At 26.2% G+C, this 27321-nt stretch overlaps 2 protein-coding genes across 3 annotated transcripts in view; one reads left to right on the forward strand and one right to left on the reverse strand.

The window, feature by feature from the left end:
* Positions 1 to 4657, reverse strand: part of LOC129957358 (uncharacterized) — a 33394-nt gene extending 28737 nt beyond the window's left edge. The window contains exon 1 of one of the 2 annotated variants that reach the window (XM_056069643.1): positions 4567 to 4657. The gene's annotated coding sequence lies outside the window, so the exon portion shown is untranslated. Of the gene's footprint in view, positions 1 to 4310 lie in introns of both variants that reach the window. The other variant, XM_056069642.1, reaches the window with a different exon arrangement.
* Positions 4658 to 5271: 614 nt separating this feature from the next.
* On the forward strand, positions 5272 to 27229 carry LOC129957486 (DNA replication licensing factor mcm7-B-like). The gene is made up of 15 exons (XM_056069812.1): positions 5272 to 5421; positions 7057 to 7136; positions 7854 to 8018; positions 8896 to 9020; positions 9137 to 9317; positions 10239 to 10376; positions 11293 to 11475; positions 12239 to 12320; positions 15371 to 15502; positions 15598 to 15681; positions 17443 to 17654; positions 19686 to 19867; positions 21042 to 21294; positions 22675 to 22784; positions 26962 to 27229. The coding sequence occupies exons 1-15, from the start codon at positions 5391 to 5393 to the stop codon at positions 27167 to 27169; spliced, it is 2166 nt and encodes a 721-aa protein (XP_055925787.1). The 5' UTR covers positions 5272 to 5390; the 3' UTR covers positions 27170 to 27229.
* The last annotated feature ends 92 nt before the right edge of the window (positions 27230 to 27321 follow it).

The raw sequence follows: 27321 nt of genomic DNA on the forward strand, positions 1-27321 counted from the left end.
ATAAAGATATGAGTGTGCTTTATCATGCATGAAGTAAGAAAAAAAATCAGTAGGTCTCTAAAAAATATAAAAATGTTACATAAGGAAAAAATACATATGCATAAATTTTATATAAGGAGAAAAAAAAATAGATTTAAAAACTCAAACAGCTATAAATATTACAGTAATATTTACACCATACTAATTATTAATGTTTAAACATAAATACTGCTAGCAAAAAACATGACAACTTGTTATCTGATATGATAAACTGCTTCTTCAGTGTAAGGAATGTAATGAAACAATCTGTTGCATTTTTTTAACCTTATGTTCATTTGTCATATTAGCAAAAATTAGTCTTGAGCTTTTTAAATTTTATATCATGCAAATAAGAATCAAAAAATCTACTGTCATCATAAAAGGATTTTTTGATTTAAAAATTCAAATAATCTGAAATGGACAGTGTCAAAGGAATGGAAAGTCAAAGAAGAAAATATTAGTATCATATAACTGTAAATAAAACATTTACTATATAAAAATATTGTATATATATTACATATTGTCAAAAAATAATATGCCATATTTACAAATATTATTAATGAAAAATAATGTTCTTGATTTTCAATGCAACCAGTTCCAATATGTCAGGCTTTTTCTACATAAGTTAGTTTTAAGTGTAATTGGGTCTTATTTTTATTTTAATTAACAGCATTGTTAAAAGTCCAGTTGTGCAAAGACAGGGAAGCATTATATATATTTCCTTTTACTTTATCAGAAATATATTTATATTCATCTCTTCCTTTAACCAATAATTGCAAGCAACATACATACAAATACACACGGAGAAAAAAGTTTAAAACAAAATGTTAAGGCAAACATTCATTGAAAATCATATAAATGTTTGTTATAAAAATAGAATATAATGTTCCATTAAATTAACATAGATCATACCTTGAAATAGGAAATAAAGTACATTTTATTTAGAACTGAATAAAACATCTCTTACTTATATTATTCTAAAAATGTAAAGAATTATATCAGCTATATTTAAAGGAAATTCTTCACATTTTAAGAAGTAAAAAATTGGTATGAAAAATTACTCATATGAATGAAGTAACAATATAAACTATGATTACAGTAATATGTACAACATGCTGTATAACTCAATTAATATTAATAGCTTTTTACTTCTACTGAATTCTGTATTTTTAACTGAAAAGAACAGTTTATTTGAAATAGCTAGATGATAGTATATAAGAAACTTTTCTCAGTTCTTTCATCTTTTTTTAGACTAAACGTATTTCTGTTTTTATTAATAACTTTCATGAAATAATAATGCTAAAATAATAGTTTTATGGAATTCATACAGGAACTAGAAAAATATAGAAACTGATTATGTTATCTATTATTTTATTTAAAACTTTTATGGAATTTATACAGGAACTAGAAAAATATAGTTATTGATTATGTTATCTATTATTTTATTTAAAAGTTTCATAAAAATCTAAAAAAAATTCCTCATACTTTTTTCCAATATCTCTGATATCAAATATGATACAACTAATATAGAGAATCATTGAGCAGATGAAACCAGAGAAAATATTAATTAGTTATACATGATGACAAAATTTATTTTCAATTTTTGCATTTATAATTTCAATAAGTATATATGGAAAAAATGATAGATTACAAATAGAATAAATATTAAGAGAAAAAGGAATACTTGAAAACTTTGTGTTTTAATTTTTAAAAAATCTAACATTCTGTTAATGATTAATTCTCTAATTTTTTTACATAATAAACACCTAGCATAGTTTAATAAATATCCAATTTTTTTAACATAAGTACCTAACTAATATAGAATGACTGCCAAAATACATAGGCACCTTAAAATTTTATTGAAATAATACACAATTACTAAAATTTTGCATTTTTACAATAATTTTTTTTTTCATAATATATTTATTCTACTTTTAAAAAATTTCAGATTATTTTCATTGGATAGTAAAACTTTCATCAGAAAATCCATTATTAAAAACAATCAAAATAAAATTCACATCAATATTTAAATGAAATTGCTACAAATCAGTATATATTGTAAAGTTTTTGTAATTTAAAACTTTATAAAATATTATTGAACATCTTCAGGCATATTGAATTGTACAGACATAGGATTCACTAATTTCTCTACAATCTCAGATTCTGCTGTCCCACATTATGTACCATTTTAATTTATTTTCCTACAATGTTTTTATACTCTAACCTCAGATTTTTTTCTAAACGTGTACATAGTTATGATATTTGGATTCGTTATTTTGGAACTTTAGAAAGTTATAGATATTACACGTAAATGATAATTATTCAGTAAACATTGTTACAATGGGGAGAAAAAAAAGAAATTATAAATTATTTTTAGTTGGCTTTTAAAATGCTTAAATGAATAAAATGATGTATTATTCTATAAATAAACAAAAAATGATGGCAATTTGTTGTCAAAAAATGATGCTGTATAAAGATGCTCCCATTTTTATATCTTGCAGTTTTTAGTTCTCATGATTAAAGCTTTCGCTTTTCTTCAGCATACCATTCCACACTTGCTCAATGGAACTAAAAACATTAAATTTATGTCTATATTGATTTCAATAAAATGCTGGTTTATTAATCAAATAGGATGATTTTAGCAATTTATTAATATTTTGATTTGCCACTTGTTTTGGTGAAAAGCAAGCAAATTTTTAAAGCCATCACTACAGACAAGCAAATATAAAGAGTTACAAAAATGTACATCTTGTAAAGATTTAGAAAGTAAAATATTGATGCTAATTTCAATAATGAATTTAATGAAAAGAATTTAGGCATCCAAAAGATTGTGTATAGTTTATTTATCATTTTGTATAGTTATTTGCCTTCCACTTCTTATTAAAAAATTATATCAATCAAAATCAAATGCTAATCATAGGAAAAATACTTTGAGCAAATTTAATAAAAACAATTAAAAAATTTTTTAATTTAATCATCAAAAAATTAAAAAAAAATTTCTTCTATTTCATGAATTTTTTTTCTATTTTCTGAATTCTTTAAATTTATTGTCATAAAATTTATGGAATTTTGAAAACAATGTTCCCTCGCATTCCTCATTAGGGAATAGCCACAAGCAAGGCATTAAAATAATAAAACAATGTATTGTCAGTGAAGACAGGCAAGTGCATTAAATATCATAACACTCACATATAGAGCAGAATTATGAAATAGGTAATTGCAGCAGGGTCACATAATTTTGGAGATTCACGGTTCAAATTCTATGCAGATTTTTGAAAATTATTAAATTTTGTGCTTTCATTTAATTATAAAAAGACATTTTATCAAGTTTATTAAAATTAAATTCAAATATTGTTTTGTGTTTTAATTTTTGAATATTATTCTAGTAGCATTTTTAAATAATTATCATTTGCAAGTTTTATGTTGTGTTATTTTATAATTCGAAAAAAAAATGTAGCACTTTATAATTTTATAAAATGTCTGATTCTAATACTAAATATTATTTAGATTATGTTAAAAAAATATTGGCTATTTCTTTAAAACTATTTTGTTTAAATTTTAACAGTATAATTTTTTAACATACAATATACTGAAATCCAACTTTTTAAAAAGTGATTAACAGTAAAGCATCTTATAATTTCGGTCTGCCAAAATTTGCTACTTAAAACATAAAGCTTAAAATAAAATTATTGAAAAATATTTGATTTTGTAAGATTGGAGGACAAAAGGCCTAAGAGCCCCAAGAAGACTCAATCCAATTCTGCTCACACACCAGAAAAAAAATAAAAATGTATCTTAACAAACAAGATTAATAATGAGCTTTCACTTTAACCTCAAGTGCAAAGATTTTTCTGTAAATTTTTAAAGTGTCTGTATACTTTTAGCAGTCACTTAAATGTTCTGCATTCTATGGAACTTTGAAAGTAGAAACTATTGCATATAATCTTAAATCAATAATAATTTTATAATGCAGAATATTACAACAAAAGTTACCAACAATGGATTCACGAGAAATGCAATTTATATTTAAAATAAATATTATTATATTCATTTGAAAATTATATTTATCTATTACTAACATAAAACAGAAAATTATTCTACCCACCATGAGAGGAATATAGTCCCTTTTTACTCAAAGCAAGAAAAAGTAAATTTTATTTAAAAATTTAGTCACTCGTCTAGGGATTTAAGAAATAAAGTTTAAATTTCTAAAAGATCATTTTTTTTTTTTTTTACCTGCTAATGAGATAAAGGATTCCTCACTAAGTATAGAAAACACAAATTTTTTTTACCTGCTAATGAGATAACGGATTTCTCAATAAAATAACGGATTCCTCAACTAAGTATAGAAAACACAGAAGCGATGCAATCCATTGGTTAGCAAAGAATTCGGGAATTTCCCCATATTAGCTCATACAATATGCAATTATCAAAGTATGATAACGGAGGTCTATTTTTGTTATCGTTTTTGTCGGCATAATTTTAAACCCTTTAATTAAAATGTCATGATAACTAAATACCACATTTCATGGGGAAGAGAAGACATACTTCTTATATTTAGCAGAACAGAAGAGACTACACTGCAAACGCATGGCAAGAAAACAGAAACTCTTCCACAGCGCAGCGCATGGCACTTTCATGATTACGAACTGAAACCTTTAGCAATGTTTATAAAATGCCATTTTGGAGCTATGAAATAATTTTGTCAAAAATATTTCATAGCTGTAGAGTAGCACAAGCAGTAGAATAGTTTCGTTTTCTTCCTTCGTCGATTTTCTTTTTGATAGCAATATCAATCGTATGGAAATCCAATCCAAAAGCACTGATTATATAGATCATGTAAATCAGGTGGCACGGAGAACATTTAAAGAGAAGGGTGCCAGTTCAAATATCTTTACTCATCATTCTACTATATAAAATTAAGAGATTCCTCCCAAAATATACCTCTGTTACCTTAAAATAAGAGGCTGGATGAATGATTGAGTTTTTAGATACCTTTCAAAAATGTTAACTTCTGATTTTAAAAAAAAAATGCCATTTTGAATGTCTTTGAATCCTTTTTGAGAAATTGAAAAGAAAAATTATTCCAATTTGATTTCCTTAAATTAGTATTTTCCTTGAATTAGTAAAAAAGCTGAATATTCTGACTAATATTTTCTTTTTATTGTAAAATGTTTATCAATTCTGGAAACAGTAAAATTTATCATTTTAATCGTAATCTGATTTGAATTCTCTTAGTTAATTCCCGCCAAATTCGTTGTCTGTTGTTTTGTTGCAAAGCTTCATTGGTTTATGCTTTGAAATTTTAGAGCGAAATTATTGTTTATATTTTAGAAATTTTTTTGTAATTTTGTTTTCTCTTACGTTTGAAGATGCCAGCAAGGAACTATACAGAAGATAGAAGTATGTCATTTTTTTTTTTATCATACTAGATTTTACTTTAGTCTTTTTACTCTGTTTATTAAAACTAAAAATGATGCTCTGGCTTTTTTTTTTAAACAACAGATATTTCTTATAAAAAGTTTAGTGCTATAATTGTGAATAAAAATTTTAATTGCTGGTGGATTTTTTCTTGTTTATCATTTTAGGAATTTCTATTAAAATTATTTTAGGATTTTGCAATTACCTTCGAATTGAAATGTTATTAATCTACCTTGTCTTATTTTTATTTTAAAGATAGAATTGACTTAATAGTATTTTTACTATTTGCCTTTGGAAAATCAAAGAAATTTAAAAGATAAAAGGTATTTTGAAATTAAAAGTTCGATTTATAAAATGTAGGGAACTTGGGTAATTTAATTACTCTCCATGTTTAAAACATGAATAAAATTTTATACGTGATCGCAAAGAATGAAAATGTGAATATGAAATGACAATAACAGTGTCAACATATTTTGCTTTAGAAATTAAATCAAACGTTATAAATTGTTATAAATGGTAGTTTCTTATATAATATATTACATAATATATTTGACGTTAAGTTATAATTAATGTGCATTTGTATTATTTATGATTCCTTAAAATATTCATAATACTGAAGGTACAGTGCCATAATTCACATTTTAAATGCTTGTGTATTACTTCAGAAAAATTGTGAATAAAGGACAATAGATTAATAAAGAAAAAAAAAATTATTTTGTGATGATACAAATGAATAGAATTAAAAATTAAACTATCATAAAATAAAATAACCTATTATATAAATTAAAAGTTAATCTAAAATGCATATGTATACTTAAAAAGTCTTATATTTATTTAAATTCAGGTTTGTTCAGTCTTACATAACTTTTTGAAAATAATTAAATCCACTTCTGCTTAAAAACATCTAATTCTTATTTACATTATAAAATATTTTGAATTGCGTCTTTTTATCTATAATTATCTTGTAATATATAAAAATGATGAAGAAATTATAGTTTGAATGGAAGATTGATAAACATTTTTTTTACTCATATATATAGTTCCTTCTTAGTAGTTCCTTTTTATTCCTTTTCAATTAAATATGTTTTTACATTCATGTTATCCGAAATTGGAGGGCATGATAATGATAAAATTAGTTTATGTTAAATAAAAGTAATCTTTACTAATTGATTTATTGAAATAAAGTGTTGTAAAAGTTTTTGTAATTTTTTGTTTTTAAAGTCTAGCCATAGATGAAATGAAATAATATATTTATTAGATTCACCTCTATAAAGCACAGATAAATAAGCAATTAATCTATCTCTTGAGATCTAAGGCTGGTATAATTTCAAATTTTGCCTTAAAATATTTTTTTCATTGTTTACATTTTTTTTTTTTTTTTAACTCTCAAATATCCTGGTTGCAAATATAGACATAACATAATTCTCTGTTACTTATATAATAATTATTATTTTGTTAATTTTCAAATCTATATTAGGATATTAATTATGGTAGTAATCCATTGTTTTATTATTTCAGATCAAATTTCCAGAAAACTGTTAGTTTTGGAATGCTACTCCTATTTTCGATTGTAAATAAACATCTAAAATTTATTGATATGAACTTTTTATTTTTCAGCCAAAATTATGGACTTTCTGTCCGGATTTATAACGAAAGATCCATCTGGTGGGAAACTTCTCAAATATGGCACCCAGTTAGTGAGTATAGTTTTCTTTTATTTCATGGGATCAGTTTGAGTGGATTCTTTTATCTTAATTTTATATATAAATTTATTTTAAAATTTTATGAGTTTAATGCAAATGTTAAGCTCACCTGAGAGATTTTAAAACATTAAATCAAGTATTAGACCTGTGAATGTAAACACTGAATCAAACTTGGAATTTTTCAAGCTTTAACTTGCCACATTTTGGCATTAGATTTAGTAGTTGGTTGAACTGTTGTGAACTTGATGAAGAGTCAGAAAATGACTGTCTTCTCACATCTAATAAGTTCAACTTTTGTTAATTACAATAAAATTGCATAAATCTCACATTATGAATTCAATTGAATATCAGTAATCAAAACTAGATTCTAGAGCATAATGTTTTAATTATATACTATTCACATGACTTTTTTTTTTTAAGAATTTTTTTTAGATGTTATGATGACTACATTCTACATATAATATTGCTTTAATGTTAAAGAGTGTATTGATTTCAAAACTGAAATCATATTTTGAAAACTAATTTGTGTTAGAAATACTTATTTTGTTTATGAAGTATGATCTCCCCCCCCCCTCACTTTCTATTCATGTTTTAAAGGATTTAGTACATTAATGGTTGTTAAATATATGATTTTGCATGTTTTTAAAATTCCTGTAATATATATATATATTATGGATAAATCATCCTTAAACATAATTTTTTATTTTTTAGACAAAATTGGCTCAGCGTGAGCAAGTTATGATGACAGTCGATCTTGATGATGTTGCTGTAATGTTTGAGGATTTGTGTGAAGCCATTCTTCAAAATGCTCGTCGGTATTCTGCACTATTTGCCGATGTTATTCAAGAAATGTTGCCTAACTATAAAATACGTGATGTAAGTTAATGAACTTAATTGCATCAATTTAAGGAGTAAAGAATTTTTTCCCTTCTGACATTTTCTTTCGTAGAATAACATTTTACTAAAAGGTAATCTGTACTTAGTTGGGTTGGTTTAATGAGATTATAAATTAAATTATTTTAAAATTTATGTTTGGACTTCTATAATTAATAATGAGAGCTGTTTTTTAATTTTCCGAAACTGGAAACAAAAATTGATCATCAACTTTAACAAACATCAATTGATGATTTTAAAAAAATTGCATTGTAATTTAATTGTATTGAAATAATAATAATAAATTCATTATAATGTCAAATTAGTTTTTTTTTAATTTAGAAATTTTATACTATTAACAATTTTTTTAGTTTTATACTATTAACAATTCTTTTACAATGCTCTTTCATTATGCTTGATGATGCATAAATTTATACATTAGGGAATTACGTTAAAATAACTGCCATTTTGAAAGTTATTGTAAAGTTCTCATATATCATGCATGTAATCATTTTCATTTAAGAGAAACCATTAAGTTGTATTTCTGAAATATTCAAATCATTTCATTAAATTTTTATTCATTTAGATTAATATACCATTTTAAAACTACTGGTGTTTAGTTTAAAGACAGACCTTTTAATTGAAAAACATAATTCAATAATTAAAATGACTTTTTGAGCTGCCTACCTACTTTCCGAACTAGTAGGATAACATTTTATTTGCGATAGATGTCTTGCATCAAGTCACTGTTTACTTCATATCTGGTGAGGCACAGTGTCAGAACTGTGGTTCACCTTTGTTGGAGATAAGATTGGTGTAAAGTTGCCTCTGTTTTTATATGATTAACTAATTTTACATGGATGTTTTTTATCTCATATAGGTTGCAGCTAAAGATGTTCTTGATGTATATATTCAACATCGCCTGAAAATGGATGCTATGTCTCATACAGATGGTGAATATAGAGATCCTAAAAATAAATACCCAGCAGAATTGTTGCGTCGTTTGTAAGTATTTTGCCAGATTAATTTGAATTTACAAATTCAAAATTTTATTATTATCATTTCTCCTCCCCCTCCTCTTTGAAATTTGAAGCTATTTATTTTTCTTTCTTTTCCACCAGTGAAATATATTTCAAAAACAAATCTGATGCAGATCAGCTGTCTGTTAGAGAAGTGAAAGCTGAACATATAGGAAAACTCATAACTGTAAAAGGGATTGTAACCCGATGTACAGAAGTAAAGCCAATGCTTGTGGTTTCAACTTACACTTGTGATCAGTGTGGAGCAGAAACATTCAAAGCTGTAAGTATTACTGTTAATGATCAAAATAAAAATTGCTATAATTAGTATTTTCTTAAACATCTGATCTGTGCTTATTCTGCAGAATTTCTTCCATTGTGTTTGGTATATCTCATTTAGAACTCAATCTACTTGTATTTAGAAATTTTAATATTATATTGATTTCTGCATTTTTTTTTTTTTATTATTGTTGTTCTTTTTTAAAAAATGGAATTTTATTTTTTATATTAATCTCACTGTTTTAAATGTAGTTTTTAAAAAGTACAATGTTAAATATGCATGCATCATGAGTAATTCTTCCAGTTTTCCAATAGGGGGGGGATCAATTTTTCCAACAGTTGGTGAATTCTGTGAATATTTTGGTTGGGCATTAAGTGAAATTTGCATATACACATAAACAGAACCATGATTATCACTTTTGTTCTGTGCAGTTCTCTCTCTGTCCAAAATTTTGAATTAAATATTTCTAATTATCCAACTTTTATACTTGTTAAGACATTTCAGTGATAATGATTAATTTCCTACACATCTATGGATAACTTCAAGAAACGTGGAGAGAATAAATTTTATATGTGGAGAGATAATTTTTTATGATGAGAAATTTTTTGCTCGCTATTTTGAAAATATTTTATTACCTGCATGTATCAAATGGAATAATTACTCTTTTTCATTAAAATGTTAAGTTTAAAATCTGATAAATGAATATCAGAAACATATGTAAAAATTCAATTTGCAAATAAATCAATTTGGATCTAATGGGATTCAAACTTTTGATATTTAAATTGTTTCCTTAAGATATAAAACAAAGTCTTGCTCTAGGTTAGTTCTAATAAAAAGTCATTAGACAAATTATGAAGTATAAATTTTCTATTTTTTAATTGAAATTTATTTTTAAAAAAAATTAAGTAAGTATTTTCATTTCAGATCAATTCTTTATCTTTCATGCCTCTTATAAATTGTGAAAGTGAAACATGCCGACTGGAGAAATCAGGTGGTAGACTTTATTTGCAAACACGTGGATCTAAATTCGTCAAATTTCAAGAAATTAAAATCCAAGAATTAGTAAGTAAATGCGTCCATCACATTTTGGTTTTTAAGCAAGTATTAGCATATTCATTTCATCTTTATTATCAAGGTTCTTGTTCAAAGCTGTTTTTATTTAGTGTTTAATAGCTATGTTTTTATTTATTTTCATTTCAAACTCGGATAATTTGCTTTGAAATAATATTGAGAGGGAGATACTAGAAAGGTGCATTTATTTTTTTATTTTAATGAAGGTATTCTTCAATGATTTGTCTCTAAAATTTAATCATAGTTTATTTTTAATAAAAATGGCATAGAGCATAATGTGCATAAATAAATCGCAGAGCAAATTTTTGTACCAAATACTTTTGGCCTTATTGCTCATTATTTTTCTTATATCAAAATCCAATAAAAAATTTTTTTCATATTACTGATAAATGTTGCTTTGTTTGTTAAACTTTGTAATGTTTGAATAGTACATTTAATATTTATAGTACATTTGATGGTATGTTTGTAATCTGAAAGTTTAGGCTGCAATTTCTGGAGTGACCTGCTGTAAAAAATCCATTATTTTAGGCAAGACATGCTAAAAGTTATGGTTTGCATCCATAATTGGATGAATTTAATCCATTTCTGTCAGTCGATAATAACTACTACAAGTTGTAATTATTCACTTCAGAATTCAGATTTTATTTGAACTTGATGCTCTTATGTGGATATATCTAACAACAAAGAATGTTAACTGTCTGTATGGATAACTTAATGACTTTATATTCAAAATGTCCTCAACATTGTAATAAGGTCAAAGGGAATCTGCCTAAATATTTGGATTGCAATTTCACACTTAAAATTTTTTGAAGGATTTCAATTTTATGCAAGTCGTTCTTATTTTGTTAGAAAAACAAGAAAAATCTTTTTTTGTCAAAGCAGTATTTTGAATTTTTTTAAATTTTAGAGTGACCAAGTTCCGGAAGGTAACATTCCTCGAACCATGACTGTTCATGCTAAAGGTGAACTCACAAGACTTTTGCTGCCTGGTGACCATTGCAGTATCACTGGAGTGTATCTCCCTATTGTTCGAACTGGATTTAGGCAAATAGCACAAGGATTGTTGGCAGATACTTTTCTCGAAGCCCATGTAAGCATGCCTAAAAATTATTAATTCTTTTCCATTATCAAATTACAGCTGGCTTTAATTTGGATGCTCTTATTAATAATAATAATTAATAAGAGCAACCAACTCTTATTACTCTTAACGGTTTTATAAAAAAAAAACGATAAAACTTCTTAAGAAGAAGATTTTTTGAAAAAAGATAAAACATGCAAGTAAATTCATTGAAATAATTAAATTTACATATACTTGAATTTAATAAAATTATATGCTAACAAAATGTGGTCCTTTTTCTATGTATTGTAGTTACAAGTGTACAAATTTTTGTAATACTTGAATTTTCTTTGGGTGGGGGAGTACAAAATATCTTTTTATTAGATTTCCAAGGGGGAAAAATATATATATTATGCTTGTTATTTAAAAAAAAAAAAAAAAAAAAAAAAAAACTAAAGAAAGAAATGTAACTGTCTATTTTATTTTTGTATATTTATTTATTTTCATAAATCATGTTCAACAACTTTATAGCACTCAAAATAATTTTTTTATTGAATAGTTTGAATTATCCTTAATCTGTAGTAAAATCTGCAGTAGTTAAATGAAAGTAACCAAAAGAAAATATGAAAATGTAATAGTAATATTATTAATTTTTTATTTTCAAAAATGTAGCATTGATATGTTTTAATTTTATTATTTGAAAATTGACTTTCAAATAATAAAATATATCCAACTTTTACTTATTTGTTGTTATGATATACTCTATTTCTAAATAAAAAAAAATATTATTTTTTAGAGAATTGTAAAAATGAATAAAACAGAAGATGATGAATCAAATGAACAGGAAATGTCACAAGCTGAAGCAGAAGAGATTCGAAGTAAGGAAATAATCTATATAATTTATTTGCTTACTTAAGTCTCTGCCATTTTATTTTTTCATAACTTCTATTCAAATGAGAAAAATTTTATAAGCATTTTATTTAACATATTAACTGCCATTTTTGAGACATTTCGTAGGAAACTGTTTTAAATTTCAATGGTAGTGAATGGGTTAACAGAAAATTTTAACTTGCAGTTTTATAAGCATTTATCGAATTAAAAAGAGAAGAATTTTAGTAAAAAGAAATTGGTATAAATTGCATATTCCTTTGTTATATAATTATCAATACCATATATTTTCACTGATAAAAGGAAGTGTATTGAACTGATCTTTAATAAAAGTTACTTTGAAACCAAATTGTTGCAATATTAATTGTTAATATTAAAATATGTTTCAGTGTCTTTTTCCTACTCTGTGAAATCAAACATTGTCAGAACTACAAGAAATAAAATTGTATTTTTATTGAAAGTAAAGATAGTAATACTAACTAAGATTTTTAAGGTGTAGCCTTTTTTCAGTGAAATACATGTCAATTAATAGTGGTATCTTTCTGCAACAATTTATTGCAAAATTTTTTTTGCATCAGACTTAGAATAATTAAGGATAGTAAAAAAATATTAAATACGTGATGCTTATTATAATAATTTTTTTTCTTTTTTCTATGATGATATGTGATGCTTTTACAATATTTTTGAAGCTTGTAACTTATTTTATGAAATAGTTGTTTGCTGTTAAAATTACAAAAAGCTTTCAAAGCACTATATTTTTGCACTGTTATAATATTGCTTGAAAAAATATTTGATTTGAGTAATATGTATGTGATCAAAGCATTTTCTGTATGAAGCACAGAGTTCTTTAAATATATATTTTATAAGTTCATTATTAAAACCATGACAATGGGTGACACAGATTTTGAACTTTTAAAATTTCAGTAGGAATTTTGTTAAAATCACATTTTAAGTTCAGCTGTTACAAATTAAATCTAAGAAATGTGGGAAAATAAGAGCTATTATAGCTCAAGTTATAATATGATTTGAGTGATTAAAAAATAATTCCTTTTAGAATGCAAATGACTTCGAATTATTATATATATATATATATATATATATATATATATATATACAAAAGTATTAGAATCAAGTTAATAGGAAAAACAAAAATCAAATAAAAATTAAACCAAAAAAATTATTAAAAAATATTAAAAAAGAATCCGGCCTGAAGACTTTTTCAAGGGTCACCCTCAGGCAGGGATTCAAATAAAGGGATTTTTTCTGTGAGGACATACAGACATTAAGTCTAATAATGATTCCTCGTGACCCGAAAATCCCCCGAAATTATGCTCAAGAGATATACCATTTTAACAGAAAGGAAATACAAAATAACAAATTAGAAAAAACCACAAAGTAAAAATACAATAAAAACAATAACAATAAAAACAAAAACAGAATTAAAATTAAAAACGAAAAGGCCAGAACATACCATCCAACAGTGAATGAAACTTTAAACAATCGATTGTGATTTCCTGTTTTTGAAAGTTAACGGTAAATTATGTAAACAGAGGTAGGCACCCAGCGCCATCTATTGAGTGATCCGATATGCAAGTAAATTTCTATTTTTATTTAAGCCAAAAGATTAATCCCAAACCATACCTTGTTTAATTAAAAAATTGACATTACAGTAATTTCTAGAAAATTCATTTTTAATTAAATTTTTAAGGAGGTTGTTTGATGCTTCAATATAAGAATTTTTATTATTGCAAACCCTTTTGATCCTGTTAACTTGTGAGAAAATTAGATTTTTGAAAATTTTAGAGTTTAGATTGGAATGGTAGTTACATAGTTTTGTTATTTTAAAGTTGAAATCATCCCTTTTATCGTATATACCAACTATTGTTTTATCATTAGCAATTTCAATTTTTAAATCCAGAAAGGTAGCCTCAAGTTGATTTATATTTGTATCTTTTAGAATTAAATCTTTTGGATAGCAATTAGTAATAATATTAGTATTGTCGAAGTTAATCAAAAGTAGGTCATCAATATATCTCCACCCGTTTATTAAATTATATTTAATTATTTTTTTCTCATAGTAATGCAGGAAAATATTAGCTAAAGCACTTGAGAAAGCTGTCCCCATTGGAATGCCCTTGACTTGTTTATAAAAATTAATACCATTAAACACGTAATTTTCAGTAATATTAAAATTACATAACTCAAGCCAGTTATTTTTAGGAATGATATTTTCATTTAAATATTCGTCATATATAAAAGTGCAGACCTTTATTAATTTTTCATGAGGTAGATTAGTGTATAAATTTTCGAAATCAAAAGTATTAAGTTTATTAATGTGGTTATCTTTAAGAAAATCCAATACTTCTTTGTTACTAGAAATAATAAAGTTGTCTTCATTTTTTATTTTGTCCAGGATAATTTTTAAGTATTTAAAGAAATGTTTACCCGTATAGTAATTATAACTACCAGTGCTACAGGTTACGAATCTGAATTTTAATGGATTTTTATGAAATTTAACTGTTGGGAATAAATAAGGATAGTTAAGAGAGCAAGTCTTAGTTTTGGTTTTTTTTGCGAAAGCTAGCATTCTTTTATCTAATTCCTTTTTCCCGGTGTTCTTTAACATATAAGTTGCATTAGAGTTATATTCATTAATTAAAAGTTCTTTATAATAATATTTACAAATTAAACAGAAATTATTTGCTGATTTATCTATTACTGTAATAACAAATTTTTCTTTTAAATTTTTTATTTTATTTTTTAATGTTTTACTAAAATAAATCCCATACTATGAAGTTCCTTTTTGGTTTTAGTTTAATTTGTATCAATTCATCTGTGTTTTAGAAGTAGCTGCAATTGCGCTCTCTAAATACTATGAAGTTCCTTTTTGGTTTTAGTTTAAATAGTTTATAAATTTTAGTTGCGATTTCGAAACTGTTTTGTTTCGTTTTCATTTTAGTTTCGTTTTCAAACTTTTTCTTACTTTAGATTGGTTACTTATATATATATATATATATATAAATTTCTTTGTCTTAACCAGATACTTATAACTATGATATGATGGCCACTAGTATTGCACCAGAAATTTTCGGTCATCATGATGTTAAGAAGGCTCTACTTTTGTTGCTAGTTGGTGGTGTGGACCGAAATCCTAATGGGATGAAAATTAGAGGTAAGTTATTTCTCTTGATGATATTGCAAACATGTTTTGATAGATTTTTCTTTCTTTCATGTTATCATATCCCTTATGAAATTTATCTTTCAAAGGTAACATCAACATATGTTTAATGGGTGACCCTGGAGTTGCTAAGTCTCAGCTTTTATCTTACATTGATCGCTTAGCACCAAGAAGTGAGTACTGCAAGCTTGTTGATTGAATTGTGAGATATTTTATTTGTAAATGTTTTCATTTATTAATTTATAAATATGGTGACTTTAGAAAATTTTTATTAATAGAATTGCATGGGGGGTCATCTTCTTAATTTCTACTTTGTATTAATTAGTTATAAATCCACATAAATATAGTTATTTGGCTGTATTTTGAATCATTATATTTTAACATGGCATAAAAATTAGCCTCCTAAATCACACACATAAAGAAAAATTAAATTGTTTTGCCTTCCTTGAGTTACATATTGTTCTTAATAATGCTATAAAATGGCTGTGGAACTGGTATTCTGTTTACAATATCTGATTGACACAAATTAATTAAGGGAAATTGTAGTAGAAAATGTAATGCACATTCGCATTGTGCTTAAGAAATAAACATATAATATATTTAGAAGTTCTTTTCTTTGGAATAGAATCTTATCTATTTATGAATCAAATCAAAATTAATCACTGACATCAGATAATAATAAATTGTGATTCATTTACATATGTGTGGGGTGGGGGGACTATGCCAACCAATACAAAAAATAATTAAAAATAACTGCAAGCCTGAATCTTTAGTTTGTGAATGGAGAATATAATGAATCAGCATATATATAAATTAATAAAAACTGCATTCATGTATTGCTTCCTGTTTAGTTTATTTGCTTAGTGCTAAATCAATCAATTTAAACATTAAAATGCAGGTGCTAGCCATTAAAAAATAAAAATGCATCTGATGTGATGCTGAACAAAAGGGTGAGGATATTTTTAAGTGTGTCCTTTGTTAGGTAGGCGATTATTTATGCTGATAAGTTCTGTTGTAATAAAGTAATGGTAAATAACAGTTGTAACTACAATTCATATTAGATTTTCCAAAAGGGAGCTTTCAGGCACCTACAGAACTATTAATGGGAAAAAAAAATGACCTTTTCTGCATTCATTTCAAAACGAAGAGAACAGATAAAGAAATATCGAATTAAATAAAAATCTCAATGTATATTAGATTAAAAAATACAGATATCTGTTTTTCAACCTGCTCTAAATTAATTGAAGAATTTAGTTTCTAATTTGAAATGTTTGTTTGATATTAAATTTCATGTCAATGCAAAATGATTAGCTAACTATTTGACATGTTCTAAAAATTATACTTTCTAGCTATATTACTATACTTTATAATTTTATGAACACATTTTGAAAAATTTACTAATCTTGAATCTGTGTAATATTAAAATTATTGATATAGCTGGAAATAATCCATATTTTCAATACTTAAAAATATTTTAAGTATATTCTATAAGAGAAATTTTGAGATATACATATACATACGTGATATACATATAGATATGAGATATACCATACAATATTAGTAAAATGTTTTATAATTGATTGTTTGCCATGTGCAATTTGTTGTTGTTGCTTATGGCACTTGTCATAGACAAACCATAGACTTGTATGAAGTCTGTCCCATGAAAGGGGCTGTGACACATGAGTAGCTACGATGTACTCATGGCGCTACTGAAAAAAGAGACGCTAAAACTTGGCTTAAAATTGCTGACTTTGGCAATGGACTAGTCTATGACAAGTGCCATAAGCAATAACAGCATGTGCAATTTAAATCATACAATTAATTACAGCATAATAACAAGACTTCTACATATTTCAAAGGAACACTGCTTTAAATTGTAAATTAATGTCCAATTTAAAAAACTTTAAATTTTATTTTTTAATTTAATTTCATAGGTCAATATACAACTGGTCGAGGTTCTTCAGGAGTAGGTTTAACTGCTTCAGTTATGAAAGACCCAGTTACTGGTGAGATGACTTTAGAAGGAGGTGCTCTTGTTCTTGCTGACAAGGGAATCTGTTGCATTGATGAGTTTGATAAAATGTTGGATTTTGACCGAACTGCTATTCATGAAGTAATGGAACAGCAAACAATTTCCATTGCTAAGGTTAGTTTATATAACTGCAGTGCAATCATCTGTTCTTCAGTTATTTTATTTCAGTGCCTTTTACAAAACGTAATGTGTTTTTAATGGTATATTGTAAGCAAACCAAAACTTATCCGTAAGAGTTATTAATTTTTACTTAGATATGTTTTGTTGTTTCACATTACATCACAAGGGCAGAGCTGATGCAATTTATTTCACCCCTTGGTTTCAACTTGCATCATAAGAATAACATTTTAAATGTTTGTAATTTAATGGAAAATAAATTTACAGTGGCCTTTCTGTTATCTGATCATTTACCTTTTCAATAAGTAGTCCTATGTTTTCAGAAGAGAAATATTGAAGTGAAAACAAATCACATACCACTGTCAGTGACCTTGAAATAATGGAGCCACTGGTTGCTAATCGTTTTTAATTATATTTTGTTATATTTGTCATGAATTTTCTGTTATTCTGTATATTTTGTGCAGTAAACATAGATTTTTGCTATTAAATGTGATTTTATTAATAAGATATCATTGATTTCACAGCCCTCTATTCAGATATCTTTCAATGTTTTAAATGCTTTTTTTTTTGTTTATTATGTTTTAATTCAATTATTTACAGCTATATAGTTTTGTTTGAGACATAAAGACTTAACCTGGTTTTAGTGCCACAAAATCTGAACAAACCAATTTGTTTCCTTTTTGAATTAACAACTAGTATGTTTTTAGTACGGATTTGATTATACATTAAAGGGGCAGAAATATGTATTTTTCTATTTCATTTTTAATGTTTTCTTGAAGCAATTTTGAACTCATCCAGACAAAGCCACCCTTGGTGCACAGTACAGTAAAATTATATTTGAAATTACTGGATCGTAATTTTAATATTCTATTTTGTTGGATTCCTGGACGTGTTGTTATCCCTGGGAACGATCACATCGATGTTGTCGCAAAAAAAAAAACTAGCTCAAATGAAGAAACATTTGTTCCATTTCAAGACTTAGATCAAATTTTAAAGCAATGTTCACTTTGTATAGGGCAACATACCTGGGACTTGCAACTTGATAATAAATTGCATTCTATCCAACCATTTATTTCTGTTTTTAAGGCTGACTCTTTCAGCCGTTGATTGTCATCTTAACAAAGCTTCGCATAGGTCATACTTATTTTACTCAAAGCATTTACTTCATTCGGGTAGAGCTCCAATTAGTGCAAGATGTAGTATTTTAATTTCTGTTCGCCATATCATATGTGAATGCCCTAAATGCCGCTTTCTAAGGATAAAATATTTTGGAAGATACAGTACACAGTATTTGGCCTGCGATTTTGTGTCTGCAAGTGTACAGTACACTCCCGATTATCCCCGGAATTGGGTGGCGCGGCCGCCGCGGATAACAAAAATCACGGATAATCCGAAAAAAGCTAAAAACGGGTATAGCAAAAAAGAAAACAGTCATTCCAACTTTAAAAAATCGTTTTATGTACAATAAAACGTAAAATAAACAGCAGGAAATGTTTAACTAACTCTTAATATTTTAGTACATCACTCAAAACTAACCTAAAATGCATTTTGTTAATGAAAACAGAAAAGTGCTTAGTATTTACGAGAGGCGTCAAGGATACACCGGAAAAATTAATACATATGTACTGTTTTAATACTGTAATATATTATGTAATTACAAAAGCATAACTGTAAAACTGCACCTTTTTGAAAAAATCAGTCAAAAAAAAAAAAAACTTTGTGCGGCAGGTGCGGATAACCCGCCCGCGGATAATCGGGAGTCTACTGTATTATCCAAAATTGAAAGATATAATTGGAGAACCTTACCATGTTAATGTATTTTCATTTTTACTTGATATCAATTTCATGCATAATATTTAATTTCTATTTTCACTTTGTTTGTTTTTTTAACTGTGCATCTCCTTAATGTTTTTGATGTGTAATTTTTTTGTATTTTAAGTTAACACGAGTTTGGCCAGTATTGGTCCTTCCGCCATAAAAAATCAATCAATCTTGAATACATTTCAGTTTGCATAATTTATGTTTTAGGCTGGTATTTTAACTACCTTAAATGCAAGAGTTTCCATATTAGCTGCTGCTAATCCTGCTTATGGACGTTACAATCCTAAACGAACAATAGAACAGAATGTACAACTACCTGCTGCTTTATTGTCCCGTTTTGATTTATTATGGCTCATTCAAGATAAACCGGATAAGGAAAATGATAAAAGGTATTGAATACTTCTTTATATCTTATTTCGTGATAATGCTTATAAATACTTGCATAAAATGTATACGGTACATTAGTGATTTTCTTAATTCAGAGATTGCAGCTTAAGTCTATAGAAATTATCTTTAAGATCTTCTGTTGATGCTTTGAAATTGAAATGCCAATGCAATAAAAATTTCAGTGTTTCATCAGTTTTAATATATTTTTACATTATAAAAAAATAAAACATGACTTCTTGTGAGCAGAATAATACAAATGAAAAATTCTGCATGTGACATAATTAAGTTGGACAGCTACTGTTTTATATTCATTCAAATGTTTGGAACTGATGAAAAACTAATGCCTGGAACTAAAAAAACAGAATTGTAAAAACTATAATTTGGCTATTATTCCTAATATTAAAATCTACATTCATTAAAGTGATTCATAAAAAAACAAATTAAAAGGGGATTTTTCTTTTCACCTATTTCCATTCAAATAAGAATTTAAAAAAAAAAAAATGGTATTGCATTTATGAAAGCATTTTGTTCTCTATCCCTTTGAATGTTCATTGCATTGTGTGTGTTTGTTGGATGATTTTTAAAATTCAATTTAAATTGTAATTAATTTTCCAATTTTTATCTTTTAACCATGTAAACCTCCTTCTGAAATGATCTCTTATTTCCTGATCCAATTCACAATTTTTATTTAAAAATGTTACTTGCATTATAAAACTGCGCACATCAGCAGGTTCTCGCAGTCCGAACAAAGGGATAAAATTCTGTAATGTTTACAACTTTTTTTTTTTAAAAGATACCTAACTTTCCCTTTACTAAGTCTACATGTGTCAAAGAAATCCGTATCATCTTATAGTAAAACCATTATAGGGAAAAACTTTGGTATTTTCTGCACTTGTATTATGATATAAATGGATGTCAGCTTTTCATCCCTTCTTGTACATAGGATGCTTCCTACAGTGAAATAAATTGAAGTTTTAAAATTTCTTTTATTCAGCCATGCAATTACTAAAATATGTTTATATATATATATTGAAAAAAAAATTCTCTCCTTTCCCTTATTATTAAAGTTGGTAATTATTTAAATTGTGTTTGTCATTAATACCTCTTCTGTTGTATCTATATTAGATTTATTTATTAACATGAATGATCTTATTTATTTTCTTTTTGCTTTCACAGATTGGCTGACCACATCACTCAAGTCCACATGCATTGTCGTGAGCCTCAGGCTAACTTTGATCCTATGCCAATGAACTTAATGCGACGCTATGTATCTTATTGTCGCACCATACAACCTGTCGTTCCTGAAGATCTCACTGATTACATAGTCAGTGCATATGTAGAAATACGAAAAGAGGCTCGCAATAGTCGTGACATGACCTTCACTTCTGCCAGAAATCTGCTTGGAATTCTTAGGTTGTCTACAGCATTGGTGAGTGAAAGCTTATTTTTGAATGTCTGAAACTTATGTAAAAGGTTATGATCTTTCCTGATATGGTCTCTAATTTATTTTATCACAGAAGAATATAAAAATAGAAGTCATTTCTGTTAAATTGATTGAAAGTTCTTATTTTTGATTAAGCATTTAATAACATTACATTCGCGTTTATCTGCTACGATCCTCTTACATGCAGAATACAAGTTTGTCAGGAAAAGAGCAGCAATCTGTTCATTGTTTCCCCAATTGTTGCTGCAGTTCCTGATTATATCTGAATGGTTTATACAGTATTTGTAAATTGTTTTTGGGATGTGCTTTAAGTTTTTTTTATGTATATCAGTAATGGTTGAAGAATTTGTTAAAATGTGAAAGGTTTATATCCTTTAATTACTTTTTCTCTAATAAGTTCTTGTAGTGCGCTATATAAACCAGCCTTCTATTTTAACTTGACACATAACCAGTAACTACTTCTATGGTTGTCTGTAGCTTCATTCATGTTCCACTTGGCTTGAGATAAATGGTAGACTTAATACTAATTGAGAAAATACATTTTATAGCCAGTTTTTGGTATAAAAACTTTATCTTCTGGTATTGATGGGCAAAGAAATGAGTTCATTGAACTCAGGCTTGTCCGGCTTTTTTGTTATCCGCCTTCCCTTCCGCTACATTATGCTGGATACTTGGAAGTGTATTGTATAATCATAATTTTCTTTATGATTTTGAAGAGATATATTAATTAGAAAATTCCCTATTGATTTAGTGGTCACTTCTTATGCAATATGATTGTACTAATTTTAATATTATATAAATTTTATATTATCTTTGTGATTAAATTTTATATGGGAGTTTTAAATAACATTCATCTGTTTATTTTTGACATTTGCATGTTATTTTTTTTTTTAAACTTTTATTTTTGACTTAAATATTTTGAAAATTAACTACTTTCTTGCTTCATTGTTGAAATTAACTTCAGATGTGACATCTTTCAACATTTTTGATTTTTACCAATCTTGAGATTAATTCAATTTTTTAACATAATAATTCTGCATTACTTTTTAGTACCTTGGGCTTTCATTTTTCCATAAATATATTCATTTTATTGTTTGTCCATTTTATTGTATTAAAATCATACTTATTTAATTTCTCAGTATTCACATTTTTTACAATTTATTATTTTATGATCAGTTTTGTTCCTAGCCTGTGCCATGTCTGTAATATGTAAGAAATGCAATCCAAGGTATTAAATTATAGGTATATTGCAATTTCTAATGATTGCAATATACCTATCATTTAAATTAATTGAGAAAATTTGGTAATTAGCTCATTGTTTGATCTTACTTATCTTGTTTTTAAGTCTTTTTTCAACATTCATAGGCCCGTTTGAATTTGAGGGATACAGTTGTAAAACAAGATGTTGATGAAGCTATTCGATTGTTGGATATGTCAAAGGCCTCTCTCAATCAATCACAACAATTCACTGGACGGTGAGTCTGAAATTCTTTAACTTTTATTTTTATTTAAATATTTGAAATCCAAACTCCAATAAAATGAAAATTCCAAATTCTTATGAATTGTTGTTTTGTAAAGCCTAAATTGTAATTTTTTAATATTTAGATGACTGTTTAAAGTTTATTATTGAATGGAAACAAAGTTGGTTAAATATTATTTCTGTGCATGTTCTGTAAATATAAAAAAGAATCAAGATTTAAAGGGCAATAAAATGTGAATTTAAATGTCATCTTTTGCAATGTAAACTTCAGTATTACAGTTTACATTGTCTGTATCCTGTTCTATTGCTGTTTGCTTATTGCCATCTACTAATGTCAACTGATGCCTCCAATTTGTATTTATGAGTTTATGTAGATATTTCATATTTATTTATTCATTTCAAAACACAATTTCATATTTATTTCAAACACAAAAACATCTTTTAAAACTAGAGGTAAAATTTTGCTGAAGAAACATGCCCATTCATCCAAAACAAAAATAGTTGTAAAAGATGTTATGTAATAAATTTATTTCTTTATCATTATGAATAAATACATATTGGTGAAGAAATATTAAATGTGCAATATATATGTATACAGGTTATCTAAAAAAATGCTTACATTTATTGGATAACTATTATATGGTGAAGTAGTAATGCACTGTAAAGTTCTATAAAATAATTGATACAAATGTTTGTCATTATTGTTGCCTATAGAGTACTGATAGCATTAGCTATCATAACTGGAAATGTTAAGTATCTTGGTTTGTATTTAAACATATTCTATTGCTACTCATGGACTACTGATAGTATTAGCTAAACTACTATTAGATAGTATTAAGTATCTTGGTTTATATTCAAATACATTCTATTGCAATGATTATTCACTGTTCATCAATTGTAGCTACATTTTGCACTAAATATTGTGCTTCCACATATGACAACAAAATTAATTCCATATCAAATAAGGTCTAATGAGTGAGTTCAGACCCCTTCCCCACTTTATCCTTTTTTTTTTCCCCCTAATTCCATCAAGATGGGTCTTCAATTACAATTCAAATAAATTAAAGCATGGATTCCAATGATAATGTTAAGTTATTAATGAATGTTATGAAATTTTATTTCCACATCTGATGACCAACAGGCTTGCTGGTAATATTGATTATATTTAGTTCAATAAAATAGTTTAGATGTGATGTCCATTAATCTGTTAAATTATCAAATATTAAAGCTGTTTAAACAATATTGCATATGCTATATCTATAGTGTACATGAATTTCCCTAGAGATCAGTGCCATGACATCATCATACTATTAAAAATATTTTTGAGCTCATTTATCTGCTAATTCATGCGATGTTTTAATTTCACCTCCCATCTTGCAAATTATATAGATATTAAACAAAATCCTTATTTTTTATCTTTCAACATTGAATGAATAAAAAATACCTGGTTAAATATTTAATGAAAACAATTTGAATTTCAGGCCAAAATGTAATCTTTTATTAGAAATAAGGCAATAATGATAATAATTTTTAAAAAATTGATAAAATTAGAAAATTTTATATGGCTATTTAATTAGTATCATTAAAGTGACATTTAAAAAAAAAATTGAAGCGCTGTTAAAATAATTTTTATTCAATTATATTTTCTGAAATTATTGAAAAGGCATATATATATATAATTTTATTTTTAATTAATTAAAATTTTAAAATAATCCTTCAGGTGCACATTTCCATTCTCCTAAGTATGTATATGCCATATTTGGTAACTATTGGTCTAATGTTTTGATACAAAGCATTAACACATACATTCATTCGTCTTTACTTTAGAGATATAATGGTTTCCACATATATTTCAAGGGATTCTACATATTTATATATATTAAGTTTATTAATATAATATATGTATGTATTATGTTGTGCATCTCCTATGCAACAGAGTCATATTTAATCAAATTTTGCACATTTAGCATTTAAGAGGAAGAGTACTGTCCACTTTTCAGAGTATAAAAATTAATTAAAAGTTTGCCTTTTTCCCACAATAATTTCAGATGATGTTATCTCAGGAAAAAAAATTTTATACCATTTTTTAAAATTTGAAATTATTTATTTATTTGATTCTACCAAATTTATTTCTGCGGAATTTTTTTTCAAATGTTATTATTTTTAAAAAGTTTAATTGCACACAATTTGGAAATAAAGTAATATATAGATATTTCTTTGTAGATAGTGGTAAGATTTTGAAAGACTGTTTTTAAATTTCTTTCTTTCTTTTTTAAATACAAGTCTCTACCATCATTTTTATTTTTCAAAAGTAATGATTTAAGGATATTTGAACATAAGAATAAATAAATTGCTATAACTCAAACAGAGGCATATATATATTTGGTAGCAGTTCCAAGTTTTAGAGAAATTATCCAAAATTTTGCCTCTTTTCTGCAATAAGAGTGTATTTATCCTTTGGTGATAAATTTACCCCATTTTAAAATTCGAAATTTTGACTTTTGTATGATGTAAGCTAAATTTCTGTAGAATTTTTATTTCATTTGTTATTAATTAAAAAATTAACATATGTTTTAAAATAAGGAAATTAATACGTATTCTTCTGCTTATCTGTATTAAGATTTTGAACTATTCTACCATTATTTTTTGCAATTCCTTTTTTGTATTTTAATATGCATTTTTTAATAATGGATTTTATTGGTTTTAAACAATGTCTAAATGCAAGCACAAGTCCATCACTGAAATTCAGGAGAAAGCAAGAGAAATAAAGCTTCTGAAAGTAGACGACTTTTTTTTTATTGCAGAAGAATAAGAATACACACGAAGAACGCTACCAGAACACATTAGCAGAATTCTAAATGAAGATTAAAAGCAGAACAATTACTTTTTTCTTTTTTTTTTTGCCTCAACTTTTATATTAATCAAAAATTAACTGTCTAATTTATAACCTCAAAATATTCTTTACCTTTTCCTATACTTCAGCATTTGTGAACAAAATTTGCAGTACCAATATAACAAATATTAATAAATTAACCTAAAGTCAGTTTTTTAAAACTGTATGCTTCAATTTAATATTTTAATTTTGAAAAAGGATTTTGTGTGTTAACTTATGTATGAAATAACATTTTAAGCAAAAATAATTTTTACTTTAAGAATATTATACGTAAAAAGTATTTTATTTCTGAGTAGCACTAAACATATTAACTTGTCTAATATATAAAAATGAATTTTTGTTTGTTCATATTTTATGCGCTGAGTACCATTCATCTGATTGCAATAAAACTTTGCCAACTTATTGCTGGCACTTGCATGAAGGTTATAAGCATAATACAATTATTATATCTGAAAATGAATGTTTGTTTGAATTTTATGCTCATCTGATGACAATAAAACTGTGCTATCTTATTGCTTTGAGCCTAGAAAATCCATGTTTTTAACATAGCCAGTTGCATGGATGCTCACAATGAAATTTATTTGTTTTACTGAAGACAGAAAAACAAAACATTTTGTTCGCCCTAAATTATATTTGAATAATAAAGTTTAAAAAAATGGAATAAATATTATTTATACTTCTCCTTTATATATCATTCAGTTTTAATGAATGTATTCAATGATGACAATAAAATAAATATAATTCCTAGATAAACAAGATAGCAATTCCAAATTATATTTCCAAAATTATTTCTTCTGCGGCAGCAATGCCGGGTACCAGCTGTATGTAATAAATAATAATTTAATGGTCCCACCCTAAAAAAAAATTATTGACAAATAATTCACATAAAGAAAAGGATTTTTTAACTCATTGTTGATAAGATAGAGTTTATAATTTTTGTTATTCAAATATTTTTTAAAAAATTAATTTGTATCTTGACAATTCATATGTGGGAATTCAGTCTTTATGTATTTTTATAATGAATGATTATCACTGTTCAAATTTTTGTGTGATATTGTTTATCTTGCTTCTTATACTGCAAAATGTTATAAACATTTCTTAGTTAATTCTTATTCCTTTATGTTATATTGTCAAGATATTATTCCTTTAAGCTAAATATACTTTAAATTTAAATTAACTGTATTATAACTAATTTTAAGCGATTTTCATGTTTGTACTTTGAATTACCTAAAGCATCTTGTTAACTCTATTTTTTAAAATTATTTTTTCCATTTTCTAGAGCACAAACGGCGACTGACCAAATTTTCAATCTCATCCGAGACATCATGGCTGAAACGGGTAGTAGAACTGTTAAAATGGCCGATGCCCTTGAGAGGTGCTTGGCCAAAGGTTTCAATCCAGCTCAGTTTGAAGAAGCTATTGAAGAGTATGAAGAATTGGATATCTGGCAAATTAACCAATCTAGAACAAAGATTACTTTTATATAAACTTTTTTCAAATTTTGCTTTCATTATATTTCATTTTTTATTTGTGTATTTAATAAACTTTTTATACTCTTTGAATTATAATATTTTATTGGAAGTCATGATTGAAAACCGTCATCAAAATTCACTAACTTTATTCAATGAAATGTTGCACA

The sequence above is a fragment of the Argiope bruennichi genome, chromosome 11, assembly GCF_947563725.1.
Source record: "Argiope bruennichi chromosome 11, qqArgBrue1.1, whole genome shotgun sequence".
Lineage (NCBI taxonomy): Eukaryota > Metazoa > Arthropoda > Arachnida > Araneae > Araneidae > Argiope > Argiope bruennichi.